The 20,362-nt window shown below is 41.0% G+C and overlaps 1 protein-coding gene across 4 annotated transcripts in view; it reads right to left on the reverse strand.

The window, feature by feature from the left end:
- myripb (myosin VIIA and Rab interacting protein b) overlaps positions 1 to 20,362 on the reverse strand; it is a 226,526-nt gene that overhangs the window by 38,550 nt on the left and 167,614 nt on the right. For all 4 annotated transcript variants that reach the window (XM_057824332.1, XM_057824331.1, XM_057824333.1 and 1 more), the window contains exons 5-8: positions 7,519 to 7,605; positions 2,521 to 2,618; positions 1,106 to 1,186; positions 210 to 371 (exon numbers count right to left, since the gene is read on the reverse strand). In XM_057824332.1, coding sequence (XP_057680315.1) covers positions 210 to 371; positions 1,106 to 1,186; positions 2,521 to 2,618; positions 7,519 to 7,605 — 428 coding nt within the window. The remainder of the gene's footprint in view (positions 1 to 209; positions 372 to 1,105; positions 1,187 to 2,520; positions 2,619 to 7,518; positions 7,606 to 20,362) is intronic.

Genomic DNA, 20,362 nt, shown 5'->3' on the forward strand with positions numbered 1-20,362 from the left:
TCCAACAATAATTTACAGAAAAATACGGCATATTTTATCGATAGTTTGAATTGCGATTAATTACGATTGATTAATTTTTAAGGTGTGATTAACTTGATTAAAAATTTTAATCGTTTGACAGCCCTACTTTTGACTGTTTTGTTTGTTGGTGTTTTTTTTGTAGTTGAGAACCCTTTGATTGGTACGCTTGTGTGGAGACGCTCACTAACCGAGAGGGCAGAGGACGTCTTGAGGGGGTCAGAAGATCCTTGCGAAGATGTTTGAGGTTGCGAAGGTGAGGCTTGATCACTGGTCTGAATCAAGGACTGAGACTGAGGCCAGACAAAGTCATATTCTGTCTGCATCTCTGAGCGCTTCCGCCTCTGGATGATCTGGTGATCACAAAATCACAAAGTAATAAAATGAACAAAAAAAAAAAGTTGATAACAAAAATATTGTACATGAAAACGATTTAGATTAAGCCAAAAGGAATAGTTAGAAATGCACAAAGTATAAAGGCTGCACTTTAATATCCAAAACAAATACCAATTTTCTAAAATGTACAGAAACAGTCTAAAAAAGTATTGGCGAATGTTGTGATGATTCACATATTTCCCAAAATGGCAAAAATAAATAAATAAATAAATAAATAAAAAAAAAATCCAAAAGACCTGATCTACTCATTATTACTCATCTGTGAAATTCAGTGACACTAGCAAGGCTCTCTGGGGATTATTAATCTCGACACTGAAAAAAAACACTGGTGGATTTACTTGATAAAATCATTACAACAATTTGCACTCACTTCTATTAAGTAAATTTTACTGCTTGTGAACTGAACTTAACTCATTCAATCCCAGCCATTTTCACAGGAGCAAGGCCCTTTGCTCCCGGCCGTTTTCCTGGATTTTGACTGATTTTGCAAGGCCCACAGAAAATTCTGTTCTATTGCTATATAAACATGGAACCCACTAAAAGAAAGATTAGTGGAGTTATTAGTAGAGGAGGAGTAGGAGAATTAGTACAAAGCGAATTCGCATCTTAGTAGATTTGCCAAGCATGTGTTGGTTCTCTACCTATTAGAGTGCATTGTATTGATAAACACGAGGAAATAATCTCAAAATACCTTTTGTACAATGGTTGTGGCAAGTTCCTCTATGAGTTCTTCTTTGTGGTCCCGCAGATATCGAGCCTCATTCTGCTTCTCCTATAGACACAAACACAAAACTTTTTCTATTGAACAGGATGTTTATTTTTCAAAACATATTAGCAAATTGGAATATAAGTATAAATTAAAATACATTTAAAAAAACTATTCTACATAAAATCAAAATAAATGCAGTCCTTTAAGTGGCTGTATATTACCATCAGAACAAAAATAATTGAATTATTTTCCATAAAAAGTATGTGTGTATGACTCGTATCATGTTTACATTATATACACACCCTCTTTCTCAACACAGACAGTCGCACGAGAGAAAAAACACCACTGCTAGACACACTAAACACGCTGGAGTTAACTCTCATAGCTGGCGGGAAACATTCGTGACAGTGTTTACTAACCTTTAAATTTGTATAAATGCGAAATCATATTGGAGTTTATGCCTCCTCGGCAGCCACCCCCCGCAAACATGTTTTACATGTCGGCTGGCTCTCCTCTAAGCCGCAGCCTTTTCTGTAGCTGAAGTATTCCCATACCAGCGATTTCATTTTCTTCGATGGGGGAAAAAGTTCAGGGGTTTCACCTCCTCCAGCCATTGTGTAGCAGAGCTAACTCTGACTCACTGAGCAACAATGGGTGGGGGAGGGTTGAGCCTTGCAGATGCAAGCGAGGGATTTCTCCCAGCATTTTCGGAACATAAGAAATAGCTAATACCTTAGAGACGGTATGATGGAAAGTTTTTGCGGTTTTAATACAGTGACGTTTTCATACCACGGTATACCTTGAAACCGGTAATCGGCACATGTCCAATGGACACATTAAAAATACAGGAAAACATTTCATGATAACTATGCTTTTGAATAAGATAATAATGTTCAGCAAGGCATGATGATTATGTGGCCCTTAACTGAACAGTATTGATTTTCTTCAATTGGATGCTCTTTTATTGTACATGTGATTAAAAACTGATGGTAAACCAGAAATTGATCACTGCAGTCATTTTGATAGGAGTGTTGTTTTCGTCAACGACGACGATAACGAAAATATTTCGTCAACGAACAATTTTTTTCATGACGACGTGCTACAAACGTGTCTTGGGAGACTGAAACATAACGAGATGGATGCCAGTTTTCGTCTGACGAGACGAGATGAAAATTCGCCATCGGTTCCGTCATAAATTTACAATGTGTGACATTTTATCATTTTATGTGTAGTTAGCACGCATCGTAGTAGATGAAGAAGACGAAGATGAAAATTAAAAGGGCTGCCAAAAACAACAGTTTGATATTGGGGGAAAAAACCCCAACATATTTTCTGTTGATCGTAGCTAAGAAAAAGTGACAAAATGAATTAAGAAGATTCAAAATCGACGGTCTCACCAAACTGTCGCTGAACTCCTCTGCCTTGGCAATGGCTTCCTCTATGGCTTCCTCAGCAACGCGCAAGGCGACTGTGAGTGTCTCAGCCATACTGTGTCCTGATGGCACAAATTTAAAAAAAAGCAAGATTTCTAAATTAAACATCCGTGATAGGAGTATAGATTGCCTTGAGTGACAAATTAATTTAATGCTCTTCCATTAGGAGGTACGATAAACCTGTGCACCTATAATGTGAGTACGGGTATACTTTATCAGTTTTGTATTCTATTAAAAAGGCTTAGATTTCTCACTGAATTTAATTTGTGAGTCATTATCATTTGAGCATTCATACTTTTAATGACGATGTTGGTTGAGTTTTTGACAAGTGAAGACAAAAATCTAGGGCTCCAGCTATCGACTACTTAAGTAATCGATTAAAGTATCAATTAAATAGTTTGAATAATTGGGTAATCGGATTAGGAACATTTAATGCGTTGCAGAATCAATTTTAGGAGATGTAAAACAACGCTTGCTGAGATTGCACTTTCAAAAGAGCATTAAATGCCAAGATAAAATAAATTACTCGAGTGTTTTTTCAATCTATGCTAAATTTCTTCCATTTCACAAGAGCAATAAAAGCATTTAACAACAAGAAACTGCAATTTCTGGAGAAATTACTCTAGGGCTTTGCTGTATGGAGATACAGATCTTAGCCCCTCTCAGGTTGGTTTGGGGACATTTGGGGGGCGTGTCCTGGTTATATCAGGTCATTTGTGGGGCGTGTCCTGGTCATATTAGGACATTTGGGGACATTTGGGGGGCGTGTCCTAAATTAAAATACCTGAACTTTAAAAAATAATGAGAATCGAAGTACAACAAAAGAACAATTGGCCAACTTGCAAATAAAAAGTGCTAGCTTAAATGCTATAAAATGCAAACTTTTTTAATTTTATTTTTTATTAACAATGCTCACATACATTCCTATAAAAACTGCTGAATATAAAATGCATAAACTAACATGTTAGCTCAAACAAAAACATACAGTACCTTATGTTGGTTTTAACAGGGAGCTGCTGGATTCAGCCATGTTAGTTACAGTTATGGCAGTGTAATCCCGAGGGCTGCAAGAATTAATTCAATAACGCGAGTAATTTGATGAGAAAAAAGCTTCGAATCAAAATTTACTGCTTTGAGTATTCTTTTAATTAGAGTGGCGTTGTCATGCTTTGTTTTGAAAGTGTTTGCATTTAGTTTTATTGCTTGGGTGGAATCACTGATCTCTAGTGGCAACAGTGAATATGACATAACTCATTAAACATGGGTGAATCCAGCTGCTCCCTGATAAGACCAAAATAAGCTTTTTTTTTTTTTTTTTTTTTTTTAAATACATTTTTTATTTAGTTTATAGGTATATTTAGCTGTTTTTGTGGGAATATGTGTTTTAACGATTTAAGAGTATTGTTAAAAAAAAAAAGTTAGCATTTTATGGCATTTACGCTAGCGGACTTTTGCTATGCAAATTAGCGAATTGTTCTCTTGCTGAACTTAGTTCCTAATTTATTTGTTTTTATACCATTTCAGACCATTTGAAGCTCAATTATTTGAGTTTATTTATTAAATGAAAGTGCAATCCTGCATAGTTTGAAGAAACACTCCTGAATTTTATTTTGTACTTGCATTTAATGCTCTTTTGACAGTGCAAATTTAGCAAGCCGTTGTTTCACATCTCCTAAAATTGATTCTACAACGCATTAAATGTTCCTAATTTGATTATTTGATTATTCGATATAACTAGTTTATAGATTAATTGACTACTAAAATAATCTATAGCCCTATTAGCCACCCAAATCAATATAAGATTAAATGCAACACTTTCAAAACAAACCATTATAATGCCACTAGTTAAACGAATCTTCAAAACAGCAAAATTTGATTCAAAGCTTTTTTCTAATTGCATTAATCGATTAATCATTGCAGCACTACAGGAATCGATTGTGAAGTTTTGGCTAGGAAATAATGAATCCTTTTGAAGTATCCATTAAGTCCAACCAATGTCCATTGGATGCATATTTTGAAGGGAACCTCAAACTTAAAGATTTATAGGCTCTATGAAGCCATAATTGTTCTCTTTTAGTAAAACAAGTTATTAGAAACACATAAAATATTGGCAATCATTTAAAAATCTATAATATTTAGTAATGTTTTGACCCACAGAGGGTGCCATGTTTTTATACCTGTAATGGACGCTTGGGGTGATGATGTATATTGTCACCGTCACTCGACTAATACTACTGGGTTACTGCAATTCCTTCTACGCAGCGAGATGTCCAACACATGTGCTCATCGGTTAAAAGCGGCGAGTAACTATTTGTGTTTTTATTGAGTCTTTTATTACCTTTTCATTGCCTTAAAATACTTTTTAGATGTGTTTCCCTCTCATACTTTAAACCATTGTGTTTTCTTGTGGTAGCTCTAAAGCAGATTGTTGATCTGTTGACCACATTAGTCAAATAGCATATTTAAACCACCCTTATTTTATATTACTACGTTTAAGTATTTTCTGAAGGCATCTTGAGTATGTTCTGTCTGTATGCATCTAAACAAAACAAGCTGAAAGCGCATGGTAGTACTTTGGGTGTCAAATTCGCCTCTTGTAGACGTTTCGCCGGTGTAGCACATTTTGGCAGAACAGCGTTTTTCCCCCTACTCTCGTCTCATCCTGTCTTTCCTGTTCATTTGTCTTTTGCTGCTCATTTTGTGAAATATCAACAGTGCTTTCATGCTCATTAATGTTCCTCTCCGGTTCAAATTGAAAGGCTTGAACGGATGACATGTTCATGTCGCTAGAGTCATACTCTGGAAGCCGGGTAGCGTAACCATGTGACGTCACCGCCCTTGGAAATCAACAGCAATGGCGACCTACTATTTGAGCTAATTTTTAGGGCTGTCAAACAATTCAAAATTTTAATCGAGTTAATTACAGCTTAAAAATTAATTAAACGTAATTAATCGTAATTCAAACCATCTATAAAATATGCCATATTTTTCTGTAAATTATTGTTGGAATGGAAAGACAAGACGGATATATACATTCAACATACGGTACAAAAGTACTGAATTTGTTTATTATAACAATAAATCAACAAGATGGCATTAACATTATTAACATTCTGTTAAAGCGATCCATGGATAGAAAGACTTGTACTTAAAAGATTAATGTTAGTACAAGTTATAAAAATTTTATATTAAAACCCCTCTAAATGTTTTCGTTTTAATAAAATTTGTAAAATTTTCAATCAAAAAATAAACGAGTAGCTTGCCATTGTTGATGTCAATAATTACACAATGCTCATTGTGCTGAAACCCATAAAACCAGTTGCACCCAAGCGCCAGCAGAGGGCGGCAAAACACCCAAAAATACAAGTAACAAGTGGACATTGCAATGTGCTGTCATTTTAATCTGAGCGGGGCATGTGCGTTAAATGCGTCAAATATTTTAACGTGATTAATTTAAAAAAATCAATTACCGCCCTTAAATGCGATCATTTTGACAACCCTACTAATTTTACAAATTGTGTCAAAACAAAACATCAAAAGGGGTTTCAATTAGAGATGTCCCTATCGATCGCCATCCCGATCGATCGGGTCCGATCACGTCATTTTCAAAGTATCGGAATTGGCAAAAAAATATCGGCCATGCCTTTTTTAATATATATACTGTATATATTTTAATTAAATCGTTTTCTAATTGTATTTAACGTCACAGACATAATATGTTACACTCATTCAGAGTCTTTAGTTTAGGCTTAAGGTAGGGTTATCAAATTTATCCCGATAACGGCGGCAATTAATTTTTTAAAAAATGTGTCACGTTAAAATATTTAACGCAAATAATGCATGCGCTGCATGACCCTCTCACACAGTGTCACGCTCAATCTGTAATGACGCCGTTTTACCTATATAGAGAGATAAAAGGCAGCGCAAAATGAGTAGGGTGATCTTTGACAGCCTTTGGAGCCTTTTATTAGTTGGCTAAAGCCTTGTAATCCCTCTCCCTATAATTAGAAATATCATGGGAAGCAAATGTGGGGAAGCAAGGTGGCAATCGATCATTGTCTTAACACCTTATATTATTTCCCAACGCAGAGAAGATATAGCAATTGGTAGCACGTTACACAGTCATTGTTCCACTTCCCATCATGCATTTGGGATGGCCATAGTATCATTTACTGAAAGATCAACAAATACACTAGATGGCAATATTTAGTCACAATATACAAAGTCACAAGTCTTTCTATCCGTGGATCCCTCTCACAGAAAGAATGTTAATAATGTAAATGCCATCTTGAGGATTTATTGTCATAATAAACAAATACAGTACTTATGTATTGTATGTTGAATGTATATATTCATCAGAGTTTGATTCATTTTTTTCTTAATGCATTGCCAAAATGTATATGATCGGGAAAAATTATCGGGAATGACTGGAATTGAATCGGGAGCAAAAAAAAGCAATCGGATCGGGAAATATCGGGATCGGCAGATACTCAAACTAAAACGATCGGGATCGGATCAGGAGCAAAAAAAACATGATCGGAACAACCCTAGTTTCAATATCAAATTATTTTAACTCATAACAATGTTTATTTTTTATGAACTACAAGTCTTTCTATCTGTGGATCCCTTTAAAGAAAACAGATCCTACCCACACTGCTTCACTGGGCATCTTTTTCCAAATTTGACGTTACCATTTCCATGGACTTCCCATTGCTTGATGCGATCTGATACAATTTAGGCATATTCAGGCAGTGGATATCAATCAATCAGTCAGATAAGGACTGTTCTGACTTGATAGTGGTCTGCATTCAAGCCAATAGTGGCTCAAGATTCATGATGTCTGTTTAAAACGGTTATTACTACTTTAGCGATATCGCTTTTGCTCAGCAGACTGTGCACTGAACATAAAAGCCTTATGAAAATGCATAGAAATAAGACATATCAATACGGCAGCGTCCTCACCTTCACTCTGTTTGTAGAAGACCGAGTCACTGCCACATATACTGCCATCGTTGTCATTTCCGAAACTTCCCTCATGGATGCTGCTTTCTGAAGGGAACAAGATTTAGAGACTGTAAGTCAAACATCCAATCCGACATCCTGTCACAATAATGCAAAATACTGCATTCACATTTAAGCCTGTAAATAATATAGCATGGTATGCTGCTGCACATGGTGTCACTCATCCCTTCCATTCCTTTGTACTATTGTCAACTGTAGTCCTATTTTTTTTCTTATTTTGACAAAATGACAGTGGCAATTCATCTGATAATACATACTCCTTTAAAACAGTCATTCATACAATACGGAACATGTCTCTGAAGGAATCGTATTTCTGCGTGTGTATAAAAATGGGAAACACAGGAAATATTCATGTGACCTAAATGCAAATGTGATTACAATTATTGACAGCACCTCTTAAAAATCAAACAAATAATGTGAATAAATGGTTATTACATCTCTTTGAGCCTTTGAAAACAAATATTCCCTCTGGTGATCATTATTTCCAGCTGCCGCCCATATTCTTTAGTCTTTTCATCCCATCGAGGTGCATAAAATAAAATGGAACGAATAGGAGCAGTTTCAAAAGCTAACTGAATCTGCCATGGTGAACTTTTCCAATTTCATCTCACACTCTCAAACCTGAATAAAAATTCCAGAGAAAACACTGGAACCATAATTCGAAGTCATCGTTCCAAACCAGAAGCCACGCAAGACTCCTCATTCTTGACTGGCCTCTTCTCCCCCACCAGCTCAGATTCTGTTGTGTGGTTTTAGTGTGATTTTGCCTGCTAGGAGCCAGAACCACTTGGCGGCCTCTGCCATAACTGTCACCCAGTCTAGAAGATTAGCCACACTGCAAAAACCGCTGCGCTCTATCGACATGTTGTTGCCATTGGATGAGCGCTCAGTCTTCGCATAAGTATTCATCTTGGGAAAATATGCAATGAAAAACTTTACGGCAATATGAGTTATGCTTGCTTTTTTATTTATTTATTTATTATTTAACCTGTTCAGCTGCTTTATACTGAGACATCACATGAGAGCAAGGGCGTAGGTTCGCATAGGGACGGTAGAGACATAACACTACAAACTTTTCAGGTTGCTCAAATTGTCCCCACCAACCTTTAAGCAACCTTATATGCATTATATAATGAGTTCAGCTATACAGGTAATTTTGATTGTCCTCCCATATTTTGTAAGGATAGAATTGACCCTACCATTATTATTAATTATGTTCAAACTTACATTTACCCCTTTTCACTTGCTGACTACGCCGGCCCATTGCCCCCCCCGCCCTCAAATACACATTTGATTGGCTGATGACATTCTCACACAGCCCCTTCGAAGAGGAGGATGAAGTTTTTTTTTTCAGCCAGCAGCAGCCACTGTGAGTAATTTAGAAGGACGTCAATATTGTGGAGGTGGGAAACTCAACACTAATTTTGCTACTGAAAGTGCGACCTGCATCAGAGTTTGCATAACATTAAACTGTATGAACCTGCTAACCTGAAAAACTCTGGTAGGAAGCTGCCTAGAGAGGTTTCCTACTGTTTGTGTTCTCTATCGCAGCCCGTCCCTCCTCCCGCAGCCCAGCAAAAGGGCCATCGTCACCCCCCAGGGATCCAGGGTGGTCCCCCGGGCCAAGAACGGTGAGCAAAAATCCCAGAACCAAAGGGGGGAGCCTACAGAGAGCTGGGACCACAGCTACTATCAGTAACACAATGCGCTGCCAGGGACTCAAATCCTGCATTGCCAGACGTGTCCCCCTGCTAAAGCCAGTACATGTCCAGGCCCATCTGCGGTTCGCTAGAGAGCATTTGGATGATCCATAAGAGGACCGGGAGAATGTGTTATGGTCAAATGAAACCAAAATAGAACTTTCTGGTAGAAACACAGGTTCTCGTGTTTGGAGGAGAAAGAATACTGAATTGCATTCGAAGAACACCATACTCACTATGAAGCATGGGGGTGGAAACATCATGCTTTGGGGCTGTTTTTCTGCAAAGGGACCGGGAAGACTGATCTGTGTAAAGGAAAGAATGAATGGGGCCATGTATCGAGAGAGTTTGAGTGAAAATCTCCTTCCATCAGCAAGGGTATTGAAGATGAGACGTGGCTGGGTCTTTCAGCTTGACAATGATCCCAAACACACAGCCAGGGCAACAAAGGAGTGGCTTCGTAAGAAGCATTTCAAGGTCCTGGAGTGGCCTAGCCAGTCTCCAGATCTCAACCCCATAGAAAATCTGCGGAGGGAGTTGAAAGTCCGTGTTGCCCAACGACAGCCCCAAAACATCACTGCTCTAGAGGAGATCTGCATGGAGGAATGGGCCAAAATACCAGCAACAGTGTGTGAAAAGGTTGTGAAGAGTTACAGAAAACATTTGGCCTCCGTTATTGCCAACAAAGGGTACATGACAAATTATTGAGATGAACTTTTGGTATTGACTAAATACTTATTTTCCACCATGATTTGCAAATAAATTCTTTAAAAATCAAACAATGTGATTTTCTGTTGTTTTTTTTCCACATTCTGTCTCTCATGGTTGAGGTTTACCCATGTTGACAATTACAGGCCTCTCTAATATTTTGAAGTGGGAGATCTTGCACAATTAGTGGTTGACTAAATACTTATTTGCCCCACTGTATATCGTCCCTACCAATGCTGAGACCAAACCTACGCCCTTGCATGGGATTATGATACACTCCCATTGTGATCATTCAGTGTTTCCTTTATTAGGAGAAAGCAGCGAGCAGGAGGGGGTTATGGACAGAAATGAAACTACAAAAGGAGAGAGTGACAGAAGAGGAAAACAAACAACAAAAAGAAAAACATTCAACGCCTATTCTAACTATGAATATAGTCATGCTATCATTAGCTAATTGTATTTACGGTTGACACCATGTTGACACCGGGCCTGATGACCGAGGAGAAAAAAGGGGGGGGGGGGGAGTTTAGATAAAGATGTGATTAGGTGGGTTGGAGCGTACACAAATCAGCAATGTGAGATGTAGTATTATGTGAATCACTTGTAAGTGAGGATATGCTGACATCCTATTCGATGCTGCCTGATCGCTAATTCTGGCACCGATAGTTTCTCTACTTGAGTGTGCGTAATTGCCCCCAATCATGCATGAATCCCATCAGACGTGTGTGTCCTACAGACAAGTGGAAATGCTGTGCGGGGGCCCCCCAAGGGCCATGGACTCTTCCCAGCCAATCGGGGGAGAGAGCTAGCGCAGCCCACCACTCCCATTAACCGGCCTTCAGGGAAGGGATGAGGGGCCGCGCCACCGCAGTTTTAAGATCAGGTGACTTTATATCCTTTATTTTATGATGACAATGATGGTGTTGTATATTCACGAGCACACGAAAGCCAACTGCCTTGCCGCTCGGTCGGAATGATTTACCGTAATGCTTGGATTACGCGGGTGCGCTAATTTTAGGGTCAGCTCATTTGAAACTGGAACACGAAAAACCGCTGGCTTGACCGCAGTAACCAATTCCTACTTATCTTTCATCTACCGTAATTTCTGGACTATTGGGCGCCCCTGATTACAAGCCTCACCCAGTACATTTTTAAAGGAAAAACCATTTTGTACATACATAAGCCTCTCCTGCCTATAAGCCACGTGTGCTCACTTAGTAACAAGTGACACTGACTAAGAAATACACAGTTTTCTAAATTTTAATAACACACCGTAACTTTTCATTCCAAACAGCGCCGGCAAACACGGCAGTTATATAGCAGCGGCACGGAAGTTACATAGCATCAGCATGGCGGTGCAGCACTAATTGTGCTGGTTAATAAAAACATAAAAGTCTTTGTTAGCAATCTTCATCTTCCTCCTGTGCATCCAAACCATGGAAGTCTTCACCCTCAGTGTCGGATATGAAGACGCTCAGATGCACTTCGCCTCGCACCTACTCAGTGTCTCCTTCGCTGTTGCCTTCAATGTCTCCCATAATGAGGCAAATTCACTCCCAGCCTGTGCCGCCCTCCTCGCGCTTCACGCTGCCAGGCTCCCCCGGCAAACCTGTGCAAAAGCTGCTCTTCGCATGCGGCGAGTCTTGGCAAACGATCTCTCGCCGCTCGTCATCAAAGCTTCCCATACAACTCGGATGGCCAATTTAATTTCTTCTAACATTTTCCATGATGCAGGTCTGCCAATTCTACTCATGCACAAAGACGAGGGTCCGCCACCTCTATTCATGCACAACGCACAAAGTTAAACTACCGGTAATAGTGCAAATTAGCGTCTTCCTCGACACATATATTCCACGTGTCTCACTCCCACATTCCATGCTCGAGCGCCCCTGGTGGCCGTCAGAAAAATACACAAATTGGCCGCATCATTGCACACGCCGCAGGACCCAAACTGAGGGAAAGAAGTAGCGGCTTGTAGTCCGGAAATTACGGTAATTTTTTTCTCGTGTACATGTAAAATATGTAGGGTCTCAGTTCACGCATGAGTAATGACAGCAAACCCTAATTATTTTAGGAATTACGACCCTATTTATTTCTCCCGACACTGGGTCAACCGGGGAAAACGATGTCCTGGTATACTGGTATGCTAGTCCGCCCTTGGATGTAAGCCATTATCGCGATTTTAGTTAGCGTTGCTCTGACTGTTGTTGCATATCCTGTCGTAAGAATTTTGAATATGCCTTGAAAATACACATAGACAAAGCTTTATAAATAATTCAGATGGAGTGATTTCAGTATTATATGCTCACTAATTAAAGTAAACATCCAGATGGGATGTCGCATACAAAATTCATATTTGAACATTGCTTCAAGTCATTTCTCACCAGGCTGCCAAATAGTCTTAGACATTACAAAGGGGTGTTGACGCATAATTTTTCTGCTTTCCGTTCTCTCCATAACAAACTCCTATTAGACCAGTTATGGTATAAGAAGTGAGAGCTAAAAAGGATATGCAGATGATGCACACTATTTCTACTTTGTCCTCATAAAGATGTGCATATTTTGTCCTTAAAGGTTACATATAACCCATTAGTCCTCACTATCTTTGGTGCCTGTTTGTCACTAGTGCATCTGAAAACGGTATAGCATGAGGACAAAAATAAATACAAACATCCCTGAGCATAACTGTGACCCTCAGTGACCTATGTTTGGATGAATAGTAAAGAGAAATCCAACAGACGCATTTAGTTTTTATAGCTATTTTTAAAAAACAGAAAAAATTAACAGCAAAAAATGATCTATTACCTGTTTGAAAGTACTGTAAGATTGTCATTGTAAAGCCTAACAGAGCAATAATGCAATGCCACACACACAACAAAGTGTCTAACAGTTATCTTGCATTTTGCCTTGAGTTTCAGGAATCACTTCACCTCAGCACTCCAATAATGGCCCTTTCACACTGCACTTAGCACAGCATAGTGTGCCATGGACCAATTTATCCATTGTGTATGTGCATACTGCAGAGGCTAGCGCTATACATTAAATAGGCGAGATGGTGGAGGAGGGTGTTCAGAGTGACAACACAGAGAGATTTAAACAGAAAAATGGAAACAATATTGTGGTATTGCAGATCTGGGATGCTGGACGGCTAAGGCAAACATGCTGTACCAAGACGTGGCACAAACAGACAAAATGACTGAGATCTCCAACATCCCAATATTGTTCAACTCCATAAATCCTATACCAATATCAAACAGATACAGATATATGCGGTCATGGACTTAACATATTATGGTTAATTGTATTGTGATACCCCAGTAGATGATTTTAATCATGATAAATGTAAAAACTTTAGGGTTTTCCAAATAAACATTGTGCTGGTGCTTCTCCTGCCCTGGGCGGATGGTGTCGCGACTGCGGGAGCCTGCCTCTTAACTCACGCACACTTCACTTTGCACTGTAAGTATCTATAACCTTGGCACCTCGATACTCATTCATACTTCCAGGGAGAGTCGGAACGGGGCTTTACAGTCCCGGGCCGGCTCCCCCTTGAATGCACTACACACCAAGGTTGTGGGATGGATGGGACCTGTTGGGGGTGGGGTGACTTCACAGTTGTCTCCTCGCGGCAGGCCCCGCCATTCCCGCACCTCTTTTAACGCACCACATACATCATACTCCACGGGGGAGCTCCGGCGTGTGGCGGTAGGACAGGTGGCTGGGTAGAATCTCGTTGCGACGGTCCCACTGCCTTAAGCCAGGCTCTCCTATTTTAATGCATACACAGCACTACCCTCCCCACACAATCCCATCACGGTGTTGGGTAATAGCTGCCGGTCGGGGACCTGGCAGCCACAGTAATAGGGGGGTAGGTGGGTCCCACACTTTTTCTCTATGGCGTGGCTCCCGGGGCGCGGCCTCCCCTCTGCCTGGGCTGCCGGCCGCGAGAGGGGTTGGGGCTAAGGTCTCGCGCCGCCCCGTAGCGGCTTCTCAGCATCCTCCTGCCTTTCCCTATTGTTTCTGCCTGGTTATCCGCAACGCGCTCTGTAGCGGGACGCTGGCTGGGTATCGCCTGGTCCGGTGGGGGGTACTGTCCTGCCCTGGGCTTGTGCCGTGCCGGTCGTAGCCGGGGTAGTGGCCCGTCCCCTTATCCCATCCCTGAAGGCTGGTTGATGGGGGCGCGGATGGCCCGATGGGCCACCCTGGATCCCGACGACGGCCCCTTTGCTGGGCTGTGGGAGGAGGGATGGGCTGCACTGGCTCGCCCTCCCCCCATCTAGCCCCGGTTTCTTGAGGGGAGGGGGGCGTCTCCGCTCGTCTGTGGGGCTGTCACGTGTTTGATGAGTTTCGCACATGGCTGGATGTGGGGGAACGCGCTCGGGTGGGGGACCCTGGTGTCGGGATTGGCAATGGGATGGCGTAGGGTAAGATGCCAACAAACTCACACTCACAATGGATTCACACGATTACTGGGTTCTAGATCACAGGGCTGATTTGTGTACACTCCACCTCTCCCAAACACCTATCTTTTAGACACTTCCCCCATCTCTCATTCCTTGGTTGTCCGGCCCCCAACGTGGTGTCAACCGGAAATGCATCTAGCTGACGACAGCACCAACATATTCATAGTTAGTGTAGGCGTTCACTGTATTTCTTGTTGTTATTTGTGTTTCTTTTGTCTCTCTCTCTCCTTTTCTTCTGTTCCCCCATGCCCCCTTCCTGTTCGTTGCTTTGTCTTAATAAACGAGGTATGTTGAATGATCACAACGGGAGTATGTCATACTCCCATGTGAAACATTAAAACTGCTCAGACTAATCGGACACTCAGATTTCCAATATCCATGTCAAACAGCTGAACAGGACTGTCAGGTAAGCGGGCAGGCAGGTGGTGTGTGGACCCAAGTGCAGGGAAAAAGACATTGACAATGACGCAACAGGAGGAAAAGAAACTGGGAGCTTATATACACACACACAGACAAGGGGTAACGAGACAACGAGGAACAGCTGGGTGACACAGAAGGATGCAGGTAGGCGGATACCCTAGGAGCAGGCACAACAGGTGAAATCAATGGGCAATCACAGGAACACACTAGGAGGGAACCAACACAAAACCTAACAGGGACAGGTTAAAAAAAAAAAAAAAAAAAAAAACAGCATTGTCCTACAATGTGCAGCACCAAACCAAGTCTAGATGCCTTATTAACATCCATAGCCCAAACTATGTGACAATTTGAGGCTAATGCATTTTAATTTTGAATAAACAACGAACAGTGCTTTACCTCAGTTCTATTTTAATTGGAGACTCGCTGTCAACAGTTCTTTTAAGATTGCCCAGCAAGTGGAGGAATGCAACCATACAAACCGTAATAATCCTTGGGGTGTGTGAGCAGGTTTGTATGCTTGCTTAGTTAGTGCAATGTCCTGGACATGTACATTAGAAAGCATTAGATTTAGATTAGGTGGCTGGAGAGGGAAAAGTCTGAGATTCCCTCTTTGACCCGGCCCCATATAATTATGTCAAAATTGATGGATCATTTATCGTCCATAATCTCATTAAAAGGATTCGTCAAATATGGAGGAATTCCAGTATGTAAGTGGCAAAGCTGAAAATCAACATTGAATGCCCGTCACTGTCAATCCTCCGATATAATTGCGGAAAGGAAGATGCCACATGGGCACAAGACACAAGTTTCCCAAGCTAAGTGAAAAGTGGAAAATTGTGCTGTCAGTTGAGCCCACATATAAAATGACTTTTGGAAATCACATATGTCCTCCAGGCTACGATGTAAAAGTACATTACAGACTTCTATCAACGTCAGGTTCAAAGGCTGTACCCATCTGATAGGAACCTCGTGAAGGTGCCATTAAGGATGAAAGGCACATGAGAATGTAGGTATTGGATTAGCATGCCAGAAGCCCAAAGGTCTGCCGCAATATTTTATGCAAAATGCAGCAAAAGAAGCCCCCTGCTGTGGAGTAAAAGTCGTACTTCAAGTAAGGGCGCTTTTTACATTAGACCAGTGCTTCTTAACTTGGGTTCTGAAGGGAATAGTATCTTTTCTAGTATTTACCGTTCAACTGTTTATATTGCTCTAACACACTTAATATAATCAATTAGGGAAGAGTATCTTTACCCGTATTTACTGTTGGACTGTTTGTATTACTCTAAAACACCCAATATAAAATAAATACCATTTATATCATAGTTAAAGGAAAACAAGCAGAATATATTTGACATAGGGCATAAGAGATACACGACGCTTTCTGACCACGGAAGCCCAACGCGTGCTTCATGCACCTGACTGAGCAAGATTGACGCTGACTACCAGGTGATAGGCAAGACATCTACAAGCCCACGTCTGCAACACCAAATCCCGCAATCAGCTCTTCAGGACAGTCCAGAACAAATGGCGGGACGTCCTGTACTACCACAAAACCCGATAACAAAAACAACAAAGTTTGATAGCTCGGCGCCTCTCAGACGTCAAGGCAGGCTGAACCTCCCATCTCAGTTGCCTCAGTAACCATGACCAAGCAATGAACGGTGACGAAAGAACTTGACCACCCAAATCTGAAACAGAGGAATTATCCTAAACAACACCCAGGCACACCCTTCGTCCGGCCCACCGTACTGCAGACTTCAAAAAGTCTGAACGTTTAGCTAACAACTGTTGCTTCTCGGGGACATTCCGATGTGCTCGATGTTTTACTGACCCTGGATCCAGAATTGCCTCTCTGTCGGGGACCTATTTGCTGTTTTTGCCTTGCCGTTTGATCGCCGTTGACCTGAGAACAAATTGTCAACTTTTGTTTTGAAGCCTTTTTCCAGCTTTCAAAATGGAGTCAATACAAGGGGTTCACACTAAGGTGAATGCGCGGAGTTTGGCCTCTTGGCCGGGTTCTTAGATTTTCACCAGCCCGGGTCGTTGGAGCTGCGCGGGTCCTGCGGTTCAGCTGGCGTGGATCCGCCAATCTGGCTAAAAGGTCAGATTCCTTCAATTTGATCGAACCCCAGGGGTTCTACGAAGGTAAAGAAACACAGAGCTCTATTTTCGGATCCTGATTAAATCCAGGCAAAGAGGCTTTTTAGACCAGGTTTTGGACTGGTTTGCTCCCAATTTACAGGCTTAATTAATTTCTTTTAACTGCTAGTCCTCGGTCTGATGGAAGGAGGAACTAGTTTGCTCAGTGGAAGGTTGACTCGCACTTAGTATGAGGGAATACAACAGACCAATGGGCAGCGTGGTCTCAAATTTTGACCAGTTTATTAAACATAGTGTCAAAATGGAAGAATTTTGAACGGGAAATTTCTAAATTATTAGCTCGCTAGCTTAGATGTATTGGTTTTGTATTTGAAAAAAAAAAGCTTCATTATTTAATTCTGAAGGGTTCGTTGAATCCTCATGTGAAACCTTTAGGGTTCGGTACCTTTAGGTTAAGGTTAAGAACCACTGCATTAGACCAAGAGGACCAGGGTCCGGTTGGAGAGCTACCTCGCAACAACACTTGCAAATGACTTGTTGAAAAGGTTCAGCATTCACACTGCGCCAACCGAACTTTCTGAGTAGCATCACGTGGACGAAAGGCACTCTCATTATTTGGAAGAGGGCTAAGAAGAGGAAATACCTCCTTCCTTGACGGGGAAGGAGCATCACAGTGTGGTGCTGTGACGCTTCGTCGCTCCCTCCCGACTCTATGCCGAGCAAACTGGAGTATATAAAAAATGCATAGAGGAAAATGACACCACGATAGGGTACCACGTGGTACCCTAAGTCACACAGGCATGCAATCGCTCTCACTTTCGTGACTTTTTGGACTGTCAAATTTTTGCAACTTCCAGGAGTGCGAGGCTCACGAAACGGCCGCCCCGAAAGGCTCCGCCTGTCTCGGCCACTGTCACGCTCTTACGGTCTGTTCAGGTACAGCATGAACAACACAACCACCACATCAAAACTCGATTCTGTGTATGAAATGCAACTGCTTAGCGTAGCACAACAACATTTGGCCATGTTTAATTGTCTATCATCTTGCCATTGTTGATTTTGAATAGCGTGCGCGCTGTACTTCACCTTCCAAGGATGCAAAAATGCAAATCATTATCATCTTAACTACGCTATTCTTTTACAAAAAACACCCGTCCTGTGCGTTTGCGGCACAAAGGTTTTTCCAAATACTTTGGATATAATATGTAAACAGAAAGTGATTAAGAAAATAATCAAATGAAGCTTCTCTTTATGTAAAAGAAGTTTCGACAGCCTTGAGATGAGCCGGAAGACAGCGGGAGAAGTCCAGACGCTCTCCTTTCAATTGTAATGGAGCATCTGGCAGCAAATGTCTTTTTAACAATGCTTTCACAAGTCGAGTGAACTGACAGGATCTCTGCCAACAACACAAAACAGACGAGGAAAATAAACAAGTCAGTCATTAAATTTTTACTTTTCCACGAGAGTTTGTCTCCAATTATGCTGAAGCGATGCCACTTTAATTAGAGTCTTTCATAACATCACACTTTACGCAGTAAACTCCAGTTGAAGATTTTAGCATTTATTTTCAATAGTCGCTCAAACTGATAAAACATTTTAAACTACACTACTCAGTGCATCATAAACGCTAAAACTTAGATTTTGACAGGACAACTTATAGTCTTAAAAAGACCAAATGTGAAGTAAGGTTGGTCAACCATGTTTTTGAATAATATCAATGACTAAACAATTATAAGCATATTTTCGTTATTTATTTTTTTTAACGCAATCCTTCCACATTCTTTGTTTGACCCACAGCAACGCCTTTGACAACGAAAATGCTTTTCTTCGGAAATTACGTCACACAGAGAACTGCAAGGGAAGTCCGCCATAGAACAGTATTGTTGCATTGCTTCTCGGTAAGATGCCACGGTGGTGTGTGGCGATGTATTGTTCTCAATCTATAGAAAAGTTGTATGAGTGGCCATAGGATAGCAGGGCACTTAAATGGACATCTTTCGTTCACACGAAGCGAATGAATTTCACGCCATCATCGAGTAGTGTTCTCTGCTACAAACACTTCGAAGATGCCTGCTTCCTCAACCGGTCTGCTTATGATCAAGAATTTGCAAAAAAAGTGTGATTTTCGGATAGATGACTGATGACTTTGTCAAAGCAGAGCTGCCAACTGTTGTGGAATGAACAGTAGAAGGTAGCGACGTTAGCCGAAAGCTAACTCGTGGCAATCCCCGATCATAGTTGTATTGAGTTCATTTTGCCTACACTTATAAATTCGTCAAAACTTTTCTTTTACCCCAGACAATAGTAGGTGGTTTATTTACCTGACATGTTTCGGTGAACACTTCCGCCTTCTCGGTGTGACGTATCACTTGTGGGTTCGTCCCCTTTCATGCTCGAACTTCGGAAACGCGATTATTTTGTCAAATATACAACATATAAATTATTTTTTTGGTGCTTTATTTGTTGGACAATGTTTAATTACATTAATTGTGACCCTATTTGGCATTTTATGAAATTATTTCACATTTGGTCTTTAAATGAACATAACACAAATATTTTTTGAAATATGGGTAGGAGCTTTAATGTAATCTTCCCAAAGAAAAAGCCAGTGGCGGAAACAAATGGGAGCTGGGCCTGGGTGTGATGAGTATAAACGGGCCCCCAGAGGTGAACCTCCAGCTGCTGGGGGTCCTAGTGGATAATTATTAGATATAGAGGACGGGGGGGTATATAAAATCATTATGTTCGTATACAGTATGTGCAGCAATCCATACATTGTTGGTACTATAAAGCGTTTGTGACTACTACTGCTCTGCTACAGTTTGTGTTGTGATAAGGAACAACTATACTGTGTATGTACTTTGAAACGCCAATAAAATAAGTACTTGTCTTCTTCTTCAAGTGACCAATGTCCTGGAGAGGGCTGTGGAGATGCTGGAGCTGGAGATTCCAGTGTGGTTATAGATGGAAATTGCCAACGCTGTAAACTCTGTCAGAGGAGCACTGCCTGGGTGTGTGAGACATGCAATGTGGGCCTGTGTCTCCAGCCAGAGAGGAACTGCTCCTGGCAGTGCCACCAAGGCCTATGAGGAATCAAAGACTAAAAAAATGTATATAGTTTTCATTTTATGGCCTGTTTTGCACATTTAGACCTTGGCAACAGATGAACCCCAAAAACCATACGGCAATTGAATTTCAATGATAATTGGATGTTCATATTACAGTAGCCCTTGAATTGGATGTTATGTACGTATCGTCGTGAGCTGTGTGTAGTACAGCGTGCATGCTAAATACAGCGCTATGAAAAAGTATCTGTACCTTTTGGAATTTCTCACATTTCTGCATAAAACCACCATCAAATGTGATCTGATCTTTGTCAAAATCAAACAGATG

Source organism: Corythoichthys intestinalis, chromosome 20, assembly GCF_030265065.1.
Source record: "Corythoichthys intestinalis isolate RoL2023-P3 chromosome 20, ASM3026506v1, whole genome shotgun sequence".
Lineage (NCBI taxonomy): Eukaryota > Metazoa > Chordata > Actinopteri > Syngnathiformes > Syngnathidae > Corythoichthys > Corythoichthys intestinalis.